The sequence below is a fragment of the Puma concolor genome, chromosome E1 (genome assembly GCF_028749965.1).
Source record: "Puma concolor isolate L17-30 chromosome E1, mPumCon1.1.hap2, whole genome shotgun sequence".
NCBI classification, from domain to species: Eukaryota; Metazoa; Chordata; class Mammalia; order Carnivora; family Felidae; genus Puma; species Puma concolor.
Window position 1 is genome coordinate 63,341,464 of NC_141680.1, and position 16,143 is coordinate 63,357,606.

The 16,143-nt window shown below is 49.8% G+C and overlaps 1 protein-coding gene and 2 long non-coding RNA genes across 7 annotated transcripts in view; 2 read left to right on the plus strand and 1 right to left on the minus strand.

The window, feature by feature from the left end:
* The first annotated feature begins 305 nt into the window (after window positions 1–305).
* On the plus strand, window positions 306–7,319 carry LOC147574616 (uncharacterized). The gene is made up of 3 exons (XR_015244370.1): window positions 306–958; window positions 2,649–2,792; window positions 7,001–7,319. It is a non-coding gene; the product is annotated as an uncharacterized LOC147574616 (long non-coding RNA).
* Window positions 5,585–10,696, minus strand: LOC147574617 (uncharacterized). Of its 4 annotated transcripts, none has more exons than XR_015244367.1 (3): window positions 8,810–10,307; window positions 8,464–8,713; window positions 5,585–7,247 (listed from the first exon to the last, which is right to left on the minus strand). It is a non-coding gene; the product is annotated as an uncharacterized LOC147574617 (long non-coding RNA). The 4 variants fall into 4 exon arrangements; XR_015244369.1 differs by lacking the exon at window positions 5,585–7,247 and adding an exon at window positions 10,604–10,696 and having other exon boundaries at window positions 7,543–8,713; window positions 8,810–9,331; XR_015244368.1 differs by lacking the exon at window positions 5,585–7,247 and having other exon boundaries at window positions 7,543–8,713; window positions 8,810–9,135; window positions 9,226–10,307.
* Window positions 10,697–10,932: 236 nt separating this feature from the next.
* FOXK2 (forkhead box K2) overlaps window positions 10,933–16,143 on the plus strand; it is a 66,060-nt gene continuing 60,849 nt past the window's right edge. For both annotated transcript variants that reach the window (XM_086688339.1, XM_086688340.1), the window contains exon 1: window positions 10,933–11,360. In XM_086688339.1, coding sequence (XP_086544465.1) covers window positions 10,948–11,360 — 413 coding nt within the window. In that variant the 5' untranslated portion in view covers window positions 10,933–10,947. The remainder of the gene's footprint in view (window positions 11,361–16,143) is intronic.

Consider the following 16,143-nt stretch of genomic DNA (forward strand, 5'->3'; position numbering starts at 1 on the left):
TTTTTAATGTTTCTTTTTGAGAGAGAGACAGAGAGGGAGAACGAGGGAGGGGAGGGGCAAAGGGAGAGGGAGAGGAAGAATCCCAAGTGGGCTCCACACTGTCAGCACTGAGCCTGACTTGGGGCTCAAACCCGCGAACTACGGGATCATGACCTGAGCCAAAATCAAGAGTCTGATGCTTAACTGACCGGGCCACCCCGGCGTCCCACGAATTTTCACCTCTTAAGCGATCCAATAGTGTTTTCCAAACTTAATTAATTTTAAATTGAGATTACAAAGGAAGACGTACTTACTGTTTTTGGAAAAGGACCGACCCCCGGGAAACGGGAGCAGCTCCTGTTGGCGGTTGGTGGACGTTGTTCGGACCTGTCTCGGTTACCAGGTGGTAAGCCAGCCTGTCCTCACCACGCGCACCGCACGCGGCACCCAGCTCTCCTGCCGCTACACCTCAGCAGATGCGCCCTCTGCTTCTTTCTCAGTGGACGCTCAACTGGCCACTGCTGGTGTACACTGAAGTCGGGTAAACGTTCTGTCTTCACGCAGGGCAGGAATAGAGGCCTGTGCGCTGCTCTGCCAGTTCCAGAACTGCAGTTACGGGGTCAGAGGGCACGTACACCCGAAACTCTGCTAGGTTCTGAGTGTCTTTTGGTAGAAACTCAAAGCACTTTCAACGAAATGCTTCGGAGGAAGCCCAGGAGGCACGTGTGAGAGAGCCGGCGCGGCCCCCCTCCCTGGGGCGGGGGGGGACTTGAGCCCAGGAGGCGGCTCTGCCTCCCCGCGGCCCCTCTAGCGCCTGGATGCACAGGATGTGTTTCTTCGCTTCCTTGCTGACGGCACTTGGGTTGTTTCTGGTTTCGATTTTTATGAACAAAGCTGCTGTGGACATTGTCGTACAAGCCACTTCGCAGGCATAGGCCTTCTTGGGTGAGTTCCAAAGGTGGACCGGCTGGACCACGTGGTAAGGGCGTGTGTGTGTGTGTGTGTGTGTGTGTGTGTGTGTGTGTGTGTGTAACTTCATACAAGAAACTGCCACTCTGTTTCCCAAAGTGGTGGCCCCACTCTGTACCCCCCCCAGTGTGTGACTTCTTGCTCCACGCGTCATCTGCACTTGGGAAGGTGGGTCGGGACTAACGGTAGCCATTCTGTGGTTTCGGGTTGCACTTCCCTGGTGACTAATGACGCTGCACGCTGTTCGCGTGCTTGCTGCCGCGTGTCTATCTTCTCTGTGAGACAGTGCTCCAGTCTCTTGCCTATTTTTAGAAATTTAGGGTTTTTTTTAGATTATGGAGGTTCAGGAGTTCTTTTAAATTCTCTTCAGGGGCGCCTGGGGGGGGGGGGCTCAGGCAGTTGAGTGTCCAACTTCGGCTCAGGTCACGATCTGATAGTTTGTGGGTTCGAGCCCCGCGTCGGGCTGTGTGCCGACAGCTCGGAGCCTGGAGCCTGCTTCCGATTCTGTGTCTCTCTGTCTCTGCCCCTCCCCCACTCGTGCTGTCTCTCTCTCTCTCTCTCTCTCTCTCTCAAAAATAAACATAAAAAAAAATCATCTTGTTGTGGGAGGGGGGTGGGTTAAATGGGTAAGGGGCATTAAGGAATCTACTCCTGAAATCATTGTTTCACTATATGCTAACTACTTTGGATGTACGTTTTAAAAAATGAAAAATAAAATTAAAAAACATCATCTTGTCAACTTTTATAAGAAAAACCAGATGAGGTTTTGATTGGGATGATACTCTATAGATCAAACAGGGCACAAGTTCAGCAAATCAATATTCAAGAATCTGTTGCTTTTGTTTAGTGATCTATATACCAATATAGTTACTTACACCAACTGGGGTGAGCTCTATGCTGATAGGTACTTCTGTGTATCTACCATAACACTGACAAAATGGTACTGGTAATTATACTCACAGGCGACAGGGGACCCCTGAAACCATCAGAAAGGTTTTGATGTCAGGTGGTTGTGATTGTTTACAACTGTCCGAAACTTCATAATCCTATCAATTTGGATTTATCAAGTAGACCTCAATTCCTTTCAGGGATGTGACAAATATACAAAATGCCTACTCCTCGCCTGGTGCTATGGAGATGTTGGCAGAGGGACACCCCGACAGCCTACTCCTGCCCCAGAGCCCAGGACGTTTAATCAACCAGAACAGCTCATTTGTCTCAGAAGGCTGGGTAGCAGATGGTTTATGTATGTTTTTTTACACTGTAGTATTTGTGTTTCTATAAAGAAGAAAACCAGAAATTGTGAAATTTATTATTTACTTAATATAGTACTTACATCCATAACACTTTTTATTTTTTTAATTTTTTTAATGTTTATTCATTTTAGAGACAGAGAGGGAGAGAGAGAGAATGAGTGGGGGGAGGGGCAGAGAGAGGGGGAGACACAGAATCCGAAGCAGGCTCCAGGCTCTGAGCTGTCAGCACGAGCCCGATGGGGGGCTCGAACCCACAAACTGTGAGATCATGACCTGAGCTGAAGTCGGACGCTCAACTGACTGAGCCACCCAGGCACCCCATACTTTTTAAATTTACAGTATTATCAGCAGGGCCGTATTTTCATGAGTATAGCTTATATTTTCTTTGAAAGCTTGGCCAAAATAAGACCATTTAGAATATTTGTCTCCTCTGTGTACCCACAGCCACAATGAGTTGAACGCAATATGAGCGCTGGGCAGCCGAGTCAACACAGTTACAGGATTTCGTGAGACGGACACATACTGACAATCTACTACTGGCACTGAATCACTCAGAGGCCTTAACTGGAGGCCCCAGCAGCTGGGAAGGTAAGACCTAACAGCACAGAAACTAAGTAACAATGAAAGGAAGGCAGCAAGAAACATCATCAGGCTAGAAGTTATTAAATGTCAAATAAGTGTTACACACACACAGGTTAGTCCTGGGGCCCCGGGCCTGTGCACACAGAATGGCCACAATGAGGAAACGCAGTGGACCCTTGGACAACATAGGTTTGAAACGCATAGGTCCCCTTACAGGTGGATTTTTTTTCCGAAAACAACACTACCATCAATGTTTTTCTTAGGATTTGACTAACATTTGTTTTTATTCTAGCTTCCTTTTCTTTGGTAAGAATGCAGTATATAAAACATAGAACAAGGAACATATTGTTAATCAACCATTTATATTATTGGTAAGGCTTCTCCTCAACAGCAGGCTATTAGTAAAGTTTTGGGGGTGTCAAGGGACTCGGTGCCCCGACCCTGGCCCTCGAGTTGTTCAAGTGCCAACTGTGCTGTGTCAAGAGGGAATTGGATCGATGGGGAGGAGGGTACCTGGCTGCAGGCGGGAGAGCTGTATGAACAAGGGCTGATGCGGGAATAGGCGGGGAAGGGGGCTGTCTGGAGGGGAGCATGGCACAGGCAAGCCGTAGGCAGAGCCCAACAGCTGGGGTGGGCACAGGTCACCCACACCCCCCGGGAGCAGTGCGAGGAAACGGAAATCTGGGCCGGAGCTGGACAGGGAGAACGTCTGTTTGCAGGAAACACAGGTTGCTGGGTCTGGCTTTCGCCTGGTGCATAATGCCGAGCCTCTGAAGGTGTTTCAGCTTAGGGGAAAATGCTGAGACACGGGGTGACATTCTTAGGACCACAGGACTTGCAATCGCATTGTATTATCTTGTTAAATGAAACCAGCGGCAGTGGCGGATTTTCTTCTGATTTATGTTTCTTAGAGACTATAAAAATTCACAGTTGGGGCGCCTGGGTGGCGCAGTCGGTTAAGCGTCCGACTTCAGCCAGGTCACGATCTCGCGGTCCGTGAGTTCGAGCCCCGCGTCGGGCTCTGGGCTGATGGCTCAGAGCCTGGAGCCTGTTTCCGACTCTGTGTCTCCCTCTCTCTCTGCCCCTCCCCCGTTCATGCTCTGTCTCTCTCTGTCCCAAAAAAAATAAAATAAACATTGAAAAAAAAAAAATTTAAAAAAAAAAAAAATTCACAGTTATAACATTAAGAATTAGCACCCTTTTTACTGAGTGGCATATAGAGGAAGCCTCAGTTTTGCTTACCGTGTAGGGCAGTATAGGCTGGCCTGGAGTGGGCAGGTCACTGTGCCCTCGCTGCCCGGGTGTGATACAGGCCATTGGAGCGTCTGTCTAGTAGAGCTCTATCACAGGGCAGCCTGAGTCAATACCCACAGAGTCCTTAAAGCAGTACCTGGCACGCAGAAAACGCCGCACAAGTGGTTTGTCAACTAGCACAGGGTTCTGACATAAAGGTCCAGGCCTCGTTGTTCTTTCTTTGCCTTCTAGACTTTTTTGCCTGCTCGTTCTGGTAACTGCATAGCCAAATGTTAACATCTTGAACTATATTTGTAGCTTCTTTTCTATCTCATTTCAGACCTGTCGATTTTTGCTTTGAACGTTTGGATGTTAGGTTTGTTAAAGATTTCATCCTTTAAAAAAAAGTTTAATGTTTATTTTTGAGAGAGAGAGAGAGACAGAGCGTGAGGGGGGGAGGGGCAGAGAACGAGGGAGACACAGGATCCAAAGCAGGCTCCAGGCTCCGAGCTATCAGCACAGAGCCCGATGCGGGGCTCGAACTCACGAACTGTGAGGTAATGACCAGAGCCAAAGTTGGATACTTAACCGACTGAGCCACCCAGGCTCCCCAAGGATTTCGTCTTTTTAAGCAATCTCTACACCCAACGTGGGGCCTGAACCCACAACCCAGAGATCAAGAGTCACACGCTCCACTGAGCCAGCCAGGAGTCCTGGAGACTGTTACGATATGCACTTAGGATTCTTGCATTTTATTGCTGAGTTGACCCTGTCAACCCACAGTTGACCCCGTGGACCAGCCTCCTGTGACAGCCCTTACCTGAGGCGGCCTGGTCTGATGCCAGGTGTTTGCGTGACACGGCTTTACCCATCCTCGAACCTTCAGCTTGTCTTCGTCTTTAGATTGCAAGAGTGTTTTGTAAACTCATCGGTCAGGTGGTTTTTCTCTTTTCTTTTCTACTCAGTCTAAAGTTTCCGGCTTTTTTTTTAAAAAAAATTTTTTTTTTCAACGTTTATTTATTTTTGGGACAGAGAGAGACAGAGCATGAACGGGGGAGGGGCAGAGAGAGAGGGAGACACAGAATCGGAAACAGGCTCCAGGCTCCGAGCCATCAGCCCAGAGCCTGACGCGGGGCTCGAACTCACGGACCGCGAGATCGTGACCTGGCTGAAGTCGGACGCTTAACCGACTGCGCCACCCAGGCGCCCCTAAAGTTTCCGGCTTCTAATTGTACTGTTCCACACATTCACATTTAATATAGTAACTGACACAGTTGGGTTTAAAGCCACAACCTTGTTCTGTATTTGTTCCATCTGAGCTTTTTGTCTTCTTCCTGGCCTATTGGACTATTCACGTATTTTTAAAATTCCATCTTATCCCCTTATATTTTTTGACCTATAGGTATTATATAACATATATAATATATAGATTTATACTTCTATTAGTGGTTGAGCTATAAATTACAGTAAGTACCCTTCACTTACCACGGCTCACTTTGGAATCATACACCATTTGATTAACCAGGTAAGAACCTCAAAACAGTGAAATAACACCGACTTCCCTCATCTTTTCTTCTCTTGTGATCGTATTTTTTATTTCTGTGGGTTGCATTATCTGATCTGGTAGCCACTAACCACGTGTGGCTATTTAAACATACAATTACATTAATTATAACCAAATGCAGCCTTAAAGTTCAGCTCCTCAGTTCCACTAGCCACACTGGAAGTGCCCACGAGCTCCCCCCAGGGCGGCGGCTCCTGTGCTGGGCAGGCACCGTGACTGAACGCATCAGAAACTGTATCGCACAGCATTGCTCTAAAGCCCGGAACGTGTGACTTTAAAATCTGCTTCAAGCATTTGTTCCATAATTTTTTAAAGAAGTTATTTTAAATGTTTTTGCAGTCACCCACTCCATCGTCTGCCCAGGTCTTCGTGCCCTCGTGCAGGTCTGGGATGCCACTGCCGCCACCTTCCTGTGGCCTGAAAAACGTCATTACTTTCCTGAAGGCCTCTTCCGGTGACATTCTTCAGCTTTTGTTGATCTGAAAATACCTTTTTTTACGTGTGTTAAAATTAATTGCGTCTTTACTTTTTGAAGGATATCTTGGTTAGGTATTGAATACTGGTCTGGAGGACCGCTTGACATTCAGCATTTTGCAGATGCCGTCTCTGTATTCTGGCACCACTGCTTGTGATAAGTCATTCGCATGAAGTCTCCCTGAATGTGATGTGTCTTTTCAATTTTGTCTCCTTCTAGAACTTTTTTTTTAACGTCTATTTTTGAGAGAGAGAGACAGAGACAGAGCATAAGTGGGAAAGGGGCAGAGAGAGAGAGGGACACAGAATCCAAAGCAGGTTCTAGGCTCCGAGCTGTCAGCACAGAGCCCAACACGGGGCTTGAACTCACAAACCATGAGATTATGACCTGAGCCGAGGTCAGACGTTTAACCAACTGAGCCACCCAGGCGCCTCTCCTGTTAGGACTTTTATTCTTATCTTTGGTTTTCAGAAGCTGGACTGTGATATGCGTCCACATGTTTTTCTTTGAATTTGTTCTCTTTGGGGTTTACCAAACTTTTTGGATCTGTGGTTGGTGTATTCTTATCAATTTGTAAAATTCTTTATGTTTATTTTGAGAGAGAGCACAAGCGAAGGGAAGGAGCAGAGAGAGAACCCCCAGCAGGCTCCACTCCCAGCGTGGAGCCTGACGCAGGGCTCGATCTCACAAACCATGAGGTCACATCCTGAGATGAGATCAAGAGTCGGACACTCAACCGACTGAGCTAACCAGGCGCCCCACTGTGTAAAATTCTTACACATTCTCCCTTCAAATATTTCTACTCCATTTTCTTTCTCCTTCCTTCTGGAAGTACAACTTTCGACTGTTGTACATCAGACCATTCGATCCTGTTCACACATCTCTAACATTGCTTTCTGTTATCTTTTTCTCATTTTGATTTTTTTTTTTCTGAGTTTTCAGGTGCTTTCTCCTGATGGAACTTTGAGTTGAAAAACCCTCTCTTCAGCTGTGCCCTGTCTATTGTTCAGAAAATTCAATGAGCTCTTCACTTCAGGTAATTTACTTTGTCCCTTACTCCTCGTGTGCTGCCCTGACTCCTGGGGCGTGGCCCTTCTGGTGTCTCAGCTGCTGCCTGGGTTGCACCAAGTTCCAGCACCTCCCAGTCCTGCAAGGCCTCTGCAGTCTCTGGTCAGCTCTCCCGTAGCACCTGCAACCAGAAGAGGTTCCCAGAACGGTGTTAGGTTGCTGTAATAAAACTTCCTCTTGTTCTGTTCACTTATGTGTATGCATTCACGACGAGTGATAATATTGGTTCTGTACCCTGCCCCACTCCAGGAATTCTCATCACCGGATGTATGAGCTAGGTTCAAGGAAAAAAGGCCCCACATACTATTAGGAGACAAACCTCCAATATACTCAATTTTTTAGTTTTAATCGAAACCTGCATATAGATATTAATATTGCTTTCACCAACCATATGTTAATAATGGCTGCCATAGTAATTCAATCCAAGAGAAATATTTTAATATGAGGCTTACATCTGCAGGAATTGCAAATTAATGTGCACATATGTGTGTGTCTCTCTCCAGGGGTAAATCATAAGTTCATCAATAAATAAGCATAAACATTGTTATTTAGGATAAAATTTGTGGGAAAATTTGAACGGAAATGAGTTTAGGAGTAAAGGATTTAATTAAACTCTGGTTACCCAAGAAGACTGTTTGTATGTTTATAAAAACATATGCTAGTGGGTTTCAAATCAAAATGGCACTTGGGATCCATTTCATACATTTAAGGAATGATGTCATGATCTATTTTAAAAGTCAATATTTATGTCTGGGAAATTACATTCATTGCAATTATTTAGACATAATGGGGGCAGTGCGTGGGTGGCTCAGTTGGTTGAACATCCGACTCTTGATCTCAGCCCAGGTCATGATCCCAGGGTCCTGGGATTGAGCCTTGCACTGGCCTTTGCACTGAGCATAGAGCCTGTTTAAGATTGTCTCTGGGGAGCCTGGGTGGCTCAGTCTCTCTCTCCCCCTCCCCCACTTGCACGTGTGCACGCGCACGTGCTCTCTCTCAAAATAAAAATTTAACGTTTTAAACATAATGTAAAATTTTGCCATTATCTTAAACGTGGGGGCTTATAAGTTTTCACAAAATTAGTTTATTAGATACTGTGCAAAAGGTTTGAGGACCATGGGTCCAGCTATCTTTACCGTAGTCTGATTCACTGCAAGAGACACAAATGGGTCTCCCTGTTTTCAATTTTGTCCCACAGCAAAAAGGTTGATCTTTTTAAGTTAAATTGGATCATATCACTCCTTGCTTGAACTGCCCTGGAGGTTCCCATTTCCCTTAGCGAGGAGCCCAGCAGCGCAGCAAGCCTTCCGAAATGCCTTCTCCTGCCTCTGACACACCCTTCCGCCTCCTCAGGGCTGTGCCCTTGCTCTCCACCCAGAGGTTGCTGTGGTCCCTGGTACAGATCCTGCAGGTCAGAGGTCTCCTCCTCCTCCGGCCTTCTGGCTCGTCTCTTGGCCCCTCTGCTTTACGGAACGTGCTGCTCTTTGGCTGTGCTGTGATGATTCACGTGGGGATGGCGGTTCCTCCGTAAGCCTCCGCTCTCTTTTTCCACCTGTGTCTGGCAGACTGTAGATGCTCAGTCCACTTCTGAACGGAAGAACAAATCTTTGTAAAAGCCGGGTCTGGGTGTCTGTCTTCCATACCTCTGCCTTCAGCTACTTGATGCAAAGAGCAGCGGGCCACCTACCTTGCGAGCTCTTCTGGTGCTGCTTTTCCCTCAGTCACGAGGGGTCTTGCGTGCTGGCTTCCTTTTGGTTCCCCTTTCACACATGGCGACGGGGCATGGCTGCCGGTTTGCTCACTGCTGTCTGCGAAACTCTGGCTGGTGCCTGTATACAGTGGACACTTACCAAGCATTTGTGATGGACGGAAGGCCCAGTGCAAGCCCTGTCTCTGATCTGGAGCCTTTTCCGACTGTCCCAGCACTTGGTGAGCTTTCTTCTAGAACCATGTGGTTCTTACCATTTCTACTTGTACAGGGCTTGACATTGCCTATCTTTGCATCTACGCTGCAAGGGTATAATTGAAACACGTCAGTGCAATGCTACAGGCTCATCCTCTTTATATCTGCAAATCTGGGTTCCCTGCATGATGGATACCTGGTGCTGATAACATGTGAGCAGCTTCCAGTTAGCCTTGTAGAAGTCAGCAGCATACACACACACTCCAAACACCACCAATAAGTTGATTACTACTGTGAAACTTCTGGAAGGCAAGTAGAGGGGTGATGCCCTGAAGTGTGTGCCCTAAGCACAAGGCAGGGGACAAAGCCCCAGGACACAAGAGCAGACAACGCAGTCCACAGTCACCGTCATCAGTGGTTTGGAAACACTTGTTACTTGTTATGCTTGATCATATGCCCTTTCTTTCAATCGACTATTATGCTTTTATTTTTAAGAAGATTTTATTCATTTTTAATGTTTTTTTAAAATGTTTTATTTATTTTTGAGAGACAGAGAGACAGAGCATGAGTTGGGGGATGGGCAGAGAGAGAGAGAGAAAGACCCAGAATCCCAAGCAGGCTCCATGCTGTCAGCACAGAGCCTGATGAGGGGCTAAAACTCACAAGCCATGAGATCATGACCTGAACCAAAGTCAGACGCCCAACAAACTGTACCGCCCAGGCGCCCCTTGTTTATTTACTTTTAAGTTTATTTATTTGAGAGAGAGAGAGAGAGAGAGAGAGAGAGAATCCCAGGAAGGCTCAGCGCTGTGAGCACAGAGCTGGAGGAGGGGCTGTATCTCATGACCCTGGGATCATAACCTGGGCCAAAATCGAGAATGGTATGCTCCACTGACTTAGCCACCCAGGGGCCCCCAAAAAGATTTTATTTTTAAGCAATCTCTACACAGAACATGGGATTGGAATTTACAACCCGGAGGTCAAGCCAGTCAGGTACCCCTGTATTTTGTTTCTAAATGAGAAGCTCCCCCACCTACATTTCCACACTTGCCTGAAGACCACCACTACATAAATATTTAATGAAACTTCCTTTTCCCTGTCTAGCACATTCTGCCATACTCACAGCTCGAAAAGTTCATGCTAGACTGCGGACACAGATCACAAGACGAGTCAGAGTTCCGCTGGGATGAGGGGTGTCCCAACGTCTCCTGCGGGCACTTCCAGCACCTTCTCAGGCACAGGTGTCCGACCTCCCGCGCTCCTGGTCACCCGGCCCCAGCCCCCTGTGCCCCCGCCCCTCCACCCCCCTACGGCCCCCCCCAGCCCCGGCCCCGTGCGCCCCCGGCCCCCCGCGTCCCAGCACCCCAGAGCTGACTTAGCCAGCCGTCGGTGGTCTCCCGCGGACCTCCAGCCGTGGAGGCGGTTCCCAGCTCTGCCAGCCGGGATGCCAGCGCGGGCCGTGCGCGCCCCACCCACCCCGCGGCCGGAGCCCGAGCAGCAGCCCCTCGCGGCAGACGTCACGCGCTCCGCCCCCCCCCCCCCCCCCCCCCCCCGGCCGCCCAGCCCGCGCGGACCTCGACCCAGGCCCGAGCTGTCCCGCGACTCCGCGCCAGCCACGCTCTGCCCCGGGTTTTCCAGGCCGCTGGAAGCCGCGCCTGCGCCGGGCGCCGCGGCCGGACGTGCGGGGCGCTCGGCCGGCGTGCCTCGCAATTGGCTGGCCGCCGGTAGCCCCACTGCTGTGCGCCGCCCCCATAGGCCGGCGCGGCCGCCAGTCAGCGGCGCCCGCCGGCTCGCAGCGCGCCGCGCGTGTCCCGCCCCTCGCCGCCGCTCGTCGCTCGCCGGCCGGCGGCCTCGCGCGGCCCTCAGCTCCGTGGCGGCGGCGGCGGCGGCGGAAGGCGGCCCGGGCCCTCGCAGGCCCATGGCGGCGGCCGCGGCGCTCCCGGGCGCGGGCGGGCCTCCCGCGGGCGGCGGGGCCGGGGGCGGCGGGGGCGCGGGCGGCGGGTCCCCGCCGGGCGGCTGGGCCGTGGCGCGCCTCGAGGGCCGCGAGTTCGAGTACCTGATGAAGAAGCGCTCGGTGACCATCGGGCGCAACTCGTCGCAGGGCTCGGTGGACGTGAGCATGGGCCACTCGAGCTTCATCTCGCGGCGCCACCTCGAGATCTTCACGCCCCCGGGCGGCGGCGGCCATGGCGGGGCGGCCCCGGAGCCGTCCGCGCAGCCCGGGCCCGACACCGGCGGCGACTTCTACCTGCGCTGCCTCGGCAAGAACGGCGTGTTCGTGGACGGCGTGTTCCAGAGGCGCGGGGCGCCGCCGCTGCAGCTGCCGCGCGTGTGAGTGGGCCGGGGGCGCGGGAGGGGGGGGGGCGGGACCCCCGATCCGGCGCCCCTGGCCTTGTCGGTCCTGTCCACCGGGAGGGCCCAGGTCTCGACCCAGACCCGCTCCCACGGCCGGGACCCGGGCCGCGCGACCCACCAGGCACGACCCCGCCCCCACCCCCGCCCCCACCCGCACGGCCTCCTGCCCCCGACCGCGGACCCCCGGAGCGGTAGCCGACAGCCCCCCTGCCCGAGACCCCGGCCTCACCTTCCCAGAGCGGAGGCTCGGGCGGCGGTGCACGTGGGCCGGTGCCCCCTTTCGGGAGTCCCTGGTGCGTTCTGGGGAGTTAGCGTGTGCTTTTCGTTACCGACGTGCAGGTAGTTCTCGGTACCGACGGTCAAGTCTAGTTGGTGTAACATGTGTTTTCTTAAAATCTGCGTCTTACGGCGGCGTCTCGTTCATACTTCCTTTTTGTTCTACAGGTTTTCAGTAGCGACATACTTCGCGAGTCTGTTTTGAGCTGCAAGGACTCTTTGCCCCCGCCCCCCCCCATTAGTAACCCGGTAAATTGGAAACTTTTCAAGCACGATACATTTTAAATCTGTGCTCTGCGCTTTAAAATTTGGGGAAAACTGGATACTTTTAATATGACTTTGTTTTTAAGTTAGTTGATTATTTAGAAACTATTACAAGGTCACGTGGGGTGTTAGGTGAGCTTGGTGGGAAGTTGTCAGCCTGGCTACAAAACGACGTAGGTCGGTTCTCTGGTTTTATGAAGTTATCATTTACTTTGCTTGGAAAACAAGCTTGCTCTCTAGGAAATGCTAATTATTCCTCAGGGGCTCCTTTCTAGATCGTTGCAAATAGAGCCTTTGTCCACAAACTGAGAACTTTTAACTGCTTCCAGTTGCTAGAGACGCTGATTTCCTTGACGTTGGTCCTTGTGTGCTGTGCTGTTGCTTAGCCGATGGGCGTGTTTCAGAGGTGGCTGTGCGTGTGTGCACGCGCGTGTGCACACTGCAGACTGCCTGAAACCAGTGGTAGGGCCTGACAGCTGTCTTTTTTTTTTTTTTTAATGTTTATTTTTTGAGGGGGGGGGCAGACTGCAGAGGGGGTGGTGCAGAGAGAGAGGGAGACAGAATCGCAGCAGGAAGCAGGTTCCAGGCTCTGAGCTGTCAGCACAGAGCCCCACGCGGGGCTCGAACTCGTCAACTACAAGATCGTGATCTGAGCTGACGTCGGCCGCTTAACCAACTGAGCCACGCTGGCGCCCCATGACAGCTGTCTTTTACTCGACAGTTTGTTGTTTACAAGTAACTTGATGTCACAACAAAGGATTTTCTGTCTTTATTCCGAGGGTTTTGAGGTTTATAAGGAAAATTCTCTTATTTTCAGCCAAACCTGTTTGTGTTGGCATGTTCAATAAATATGGAAATAAGTTGACCTTTGGCAAGGGAGCAGAAATCAGACTTTCGGAGGGGTACAGTGTGCCCAGAAGAAGGAATGAGTAAGAGAGGTTGTGCAGTGGAGGCCGAGCCCCTGACCTGCATCCCAGCTTCCAGGAGCCCTGCCCTTCTTATGGCCCAGGAATTTTTTCACAGAAGGGATTTTGGCGTTTTCACAACGTGGAGTAAGTGAATAACTTGTGGGACCTCGTAGCACCGCCCTTTTTGTAGAGATCGTTCCCGCATCTTTGGTGCAGAGTGGTAACAGACACAGGTTAATGCAATAGACTGTGTAAAGACAGTTGGTGCTAGTTAAATGCAGATAAATTGTTTTAAGAATCTTTTTCTTGAACCTAAACTTAGTTTTATGTTACAAGTTCTTTTTAAGTTAAAAAATCAAGTTGTATAAGTTTAAAAAAATGTGTAATTTAGAGAAATTATGCAGAGATTGAAATATTCTTATTGCTTATTTCAGACTTGCCTACTGAATTGAAAATCACTACCGAGTTAAAAAAAATATATGAAAAAAAATCACAGTCCATGGTTGGTGTCTTATTTGAATGACCGTGATTTTAGTCCAATTCCAATTTTAGAGTGAATTTGCATTTTGTAGTTAGTGTTGAAAATTTACATGCAGAGAATTTGGGAGAGTGCATAAGTAATTTAGTCTTAAAGTATGGTTCATCATTTTATTAAAATGTCAAATAGTGTGTTAATTTAGGAGGAACAGAGGCAAACGAGGACCGTGATCCAGTGTATTGGCTCTCGTGAGTATTTTAAACAGTTTGGGTAAGATCTGAACACATACGGTTTTTCCACGATGGTTGGTGAGCCCAGTGGGGACCCTTGAGTGTGTGTGGAGTGCACACACATGCCAGGGTGTGTGGTTTTCCAGCAAACAGGCGATTTCCACAAATCCTCGATTGTCAGCCAAGTATGTGGGGCTGTGGGTACAGAAATGCAAACTTTTTCCTCTCTGGGAGCATCTCACTCTCTGGAGGTGCAGGTGTTATTGATACTGGGGAGTTCTTTGGGGTGGGATCCGTGGAAGGGCCCTGGGCTACGTGTGGGGGAGGGGAAGCTCCTGAAAGCGAGCGGGTGGAGGTGGCCTTGTGGCTGTCCCTGGGCCAGCAGCCTGGTGCTGAAGAAGGTGGAATTTAGGCTGGAAGGAACCTTGGGCCTGGTTGGGGAGCATTTTCAAGGTGGTCAGTGACAGAATGAAGAATGCCCTCTTTGAGGACAGGGTCCTTATTTGTCCAGGGACCTGGTCTGAGTGGGCAGCAAATCTAGGAAGATTTGCTGGGCAGGAATGTCTGGCTGTGTTGTTGCTCTTATTGTTGCTAGGGTAGCAAACTGCACATAATTTACAAATAAAAATAAGTCTTTAACGGTGGTTAAAGTACTTTGAAACATAAAGTGAATTTGACATATTTTTGATCAGGAAAGTCCTAGAATATCTAATAGCCGTGTATGGACATAGAAGAAGTTGAATCTGCTATTGCCCTGAACTGTTTAACATGTGACACTATAATCGCGTTTGTTTGGGAAAGTGATCCTGCTCCTGTGCCAAGTTAGCTGCCAATCCGTTAGTGATACAGCTCTACCCCTCTTTCTTATGTGGTGTGTTTTAACCTGCAGGTTAAGTTTGGTAATGTCACGTTTCAGGATTTTCTCGCTAAATCAGAGATGGCATTCTTGAGGGTTAGGACTGGAGAGGGGTGAGCAGAGAGTGGCTTCTGGAGCTTTCCAGGTGAATACTCCAAGCAAAAAACCAAAGGAACTCACAGTGACTTGGTTGTGCTCAGAAATGGAGTGGGGCGGAACCAAGGTTCCCAGAGAATATCAGTATCCAAAAGAGGGGACTAAGTGGAGCACCGAGAGAGGGGTTGGCCCCAGGAAAAGGACAGCGACTGGGGAACCATGGGCTTGGCCATCAAGACCTCTTGGAGGTGTGGCGCTGGGGAGTGAGGGGGGGGGGTGAGGGTGTAAGAAGTTTGTGGGCCGGGGGCTATTGTAAGGAGAGTGGAGGTTAAGGGTAGGCTTAGGAGGAGTGAGACCCTGTGGGTCACTAGGGCAGGTGGGTGAAAGAACCCCTGAGAGATGCAGCGAGGCCTGGTTGGCCCAGGGAGTGGACACAGACCAGGTGTGAAGGAGGATAGGGTTCCCGGAAGGAGAAGATCCAACGAGGATGTCCTGTTTGAAGACCAGAGCAGACCCACTGGTGAGGTCCGTCGTGTTTTCTTGGTCCAGGGCTGCAGGGTTGGCTGAGATTCCTTCATTTTGTGACCCAAGACTGACCGGTTTCTGTAAAAAAGCTGAGAGCAGGGGTCCAAGATGGCTGGACTCCTGGACCCAGCAGCGGGTGACCTGCGGTGGTGTATACATATGTAGCAGAGGGCAGAGTGTTGCACTTTGAAAAGTGCTCAGTGTACAAGTTAATTGCTTTAAGTGACCACTATGTGCTTTTCTTTAAAAGCTATAATGTGCTTTCTTTTGCCAAATTGAGATACATTTTGTCACTGATTTGTAGATATTGGGAATACAGGGCAGCTATTTTAAAGTAGTTGTTAATTTACTAAGTTAAAAATAACCCAACAACTGGGTTAACTTCTACTTAACCTAGCGTTTGGTAGTGCTTCCGATGGAAAAACTCAGTTTATTTTGATGTGTGATTAGTGGTTTAAGACGGTTTGGATTTAAAATAATTTGCATTGGTAACACATCTTGAGACACAATCCTGTGTGACAGGACCTGGAACCTGCTGCGGTCGTATGTGTCTTATTATATTGACTGACTGCATCAGGAGACGGTGAGGGTGGGCTCTGGACTGGGCACATGGGGGCTACATTCCAGCCTTGCCACCTAACCTGTTTGAATTTTAGTTCTCGTGTGTAACACGGGATAACAACTGTCTGATGTGCGACACAGGTAGCCCTGTGTCAGTGCCCCTGCTACTGCATCAGGGGCTTCCTGTCTTTTGTCCATCACAGTGTCCTGGTGTACAGGGGCCCATGAGGAGGACCTCATGTGCCAGAAAATGTGACAGGAGGGTAGAAATGTTCCCAGAGGCCAGCAGTCTTCAGTGCGCCACACACGTGTACACGCCTACGGTAAATCGCTCAAGGGCCTCTTAGAGCAGCGAGTGAAGTTTGAAGTTCCTTCAACGGGGAGAAGTTGCACCCTCCCTCCTGGCACCTAAGCATGAAAACAGGCCCATGGGGTGTGGTTGGTGTTGTCCAGCAGGCTAGGCCAGGAGAGGTGCACTGGGGGTACCTTTCCTCCTGAAACCTCCATTCTGGTTCTGTTCCATTCCAAAATGTAAGCATCAACCACACACCTTTCCTGACCCCGG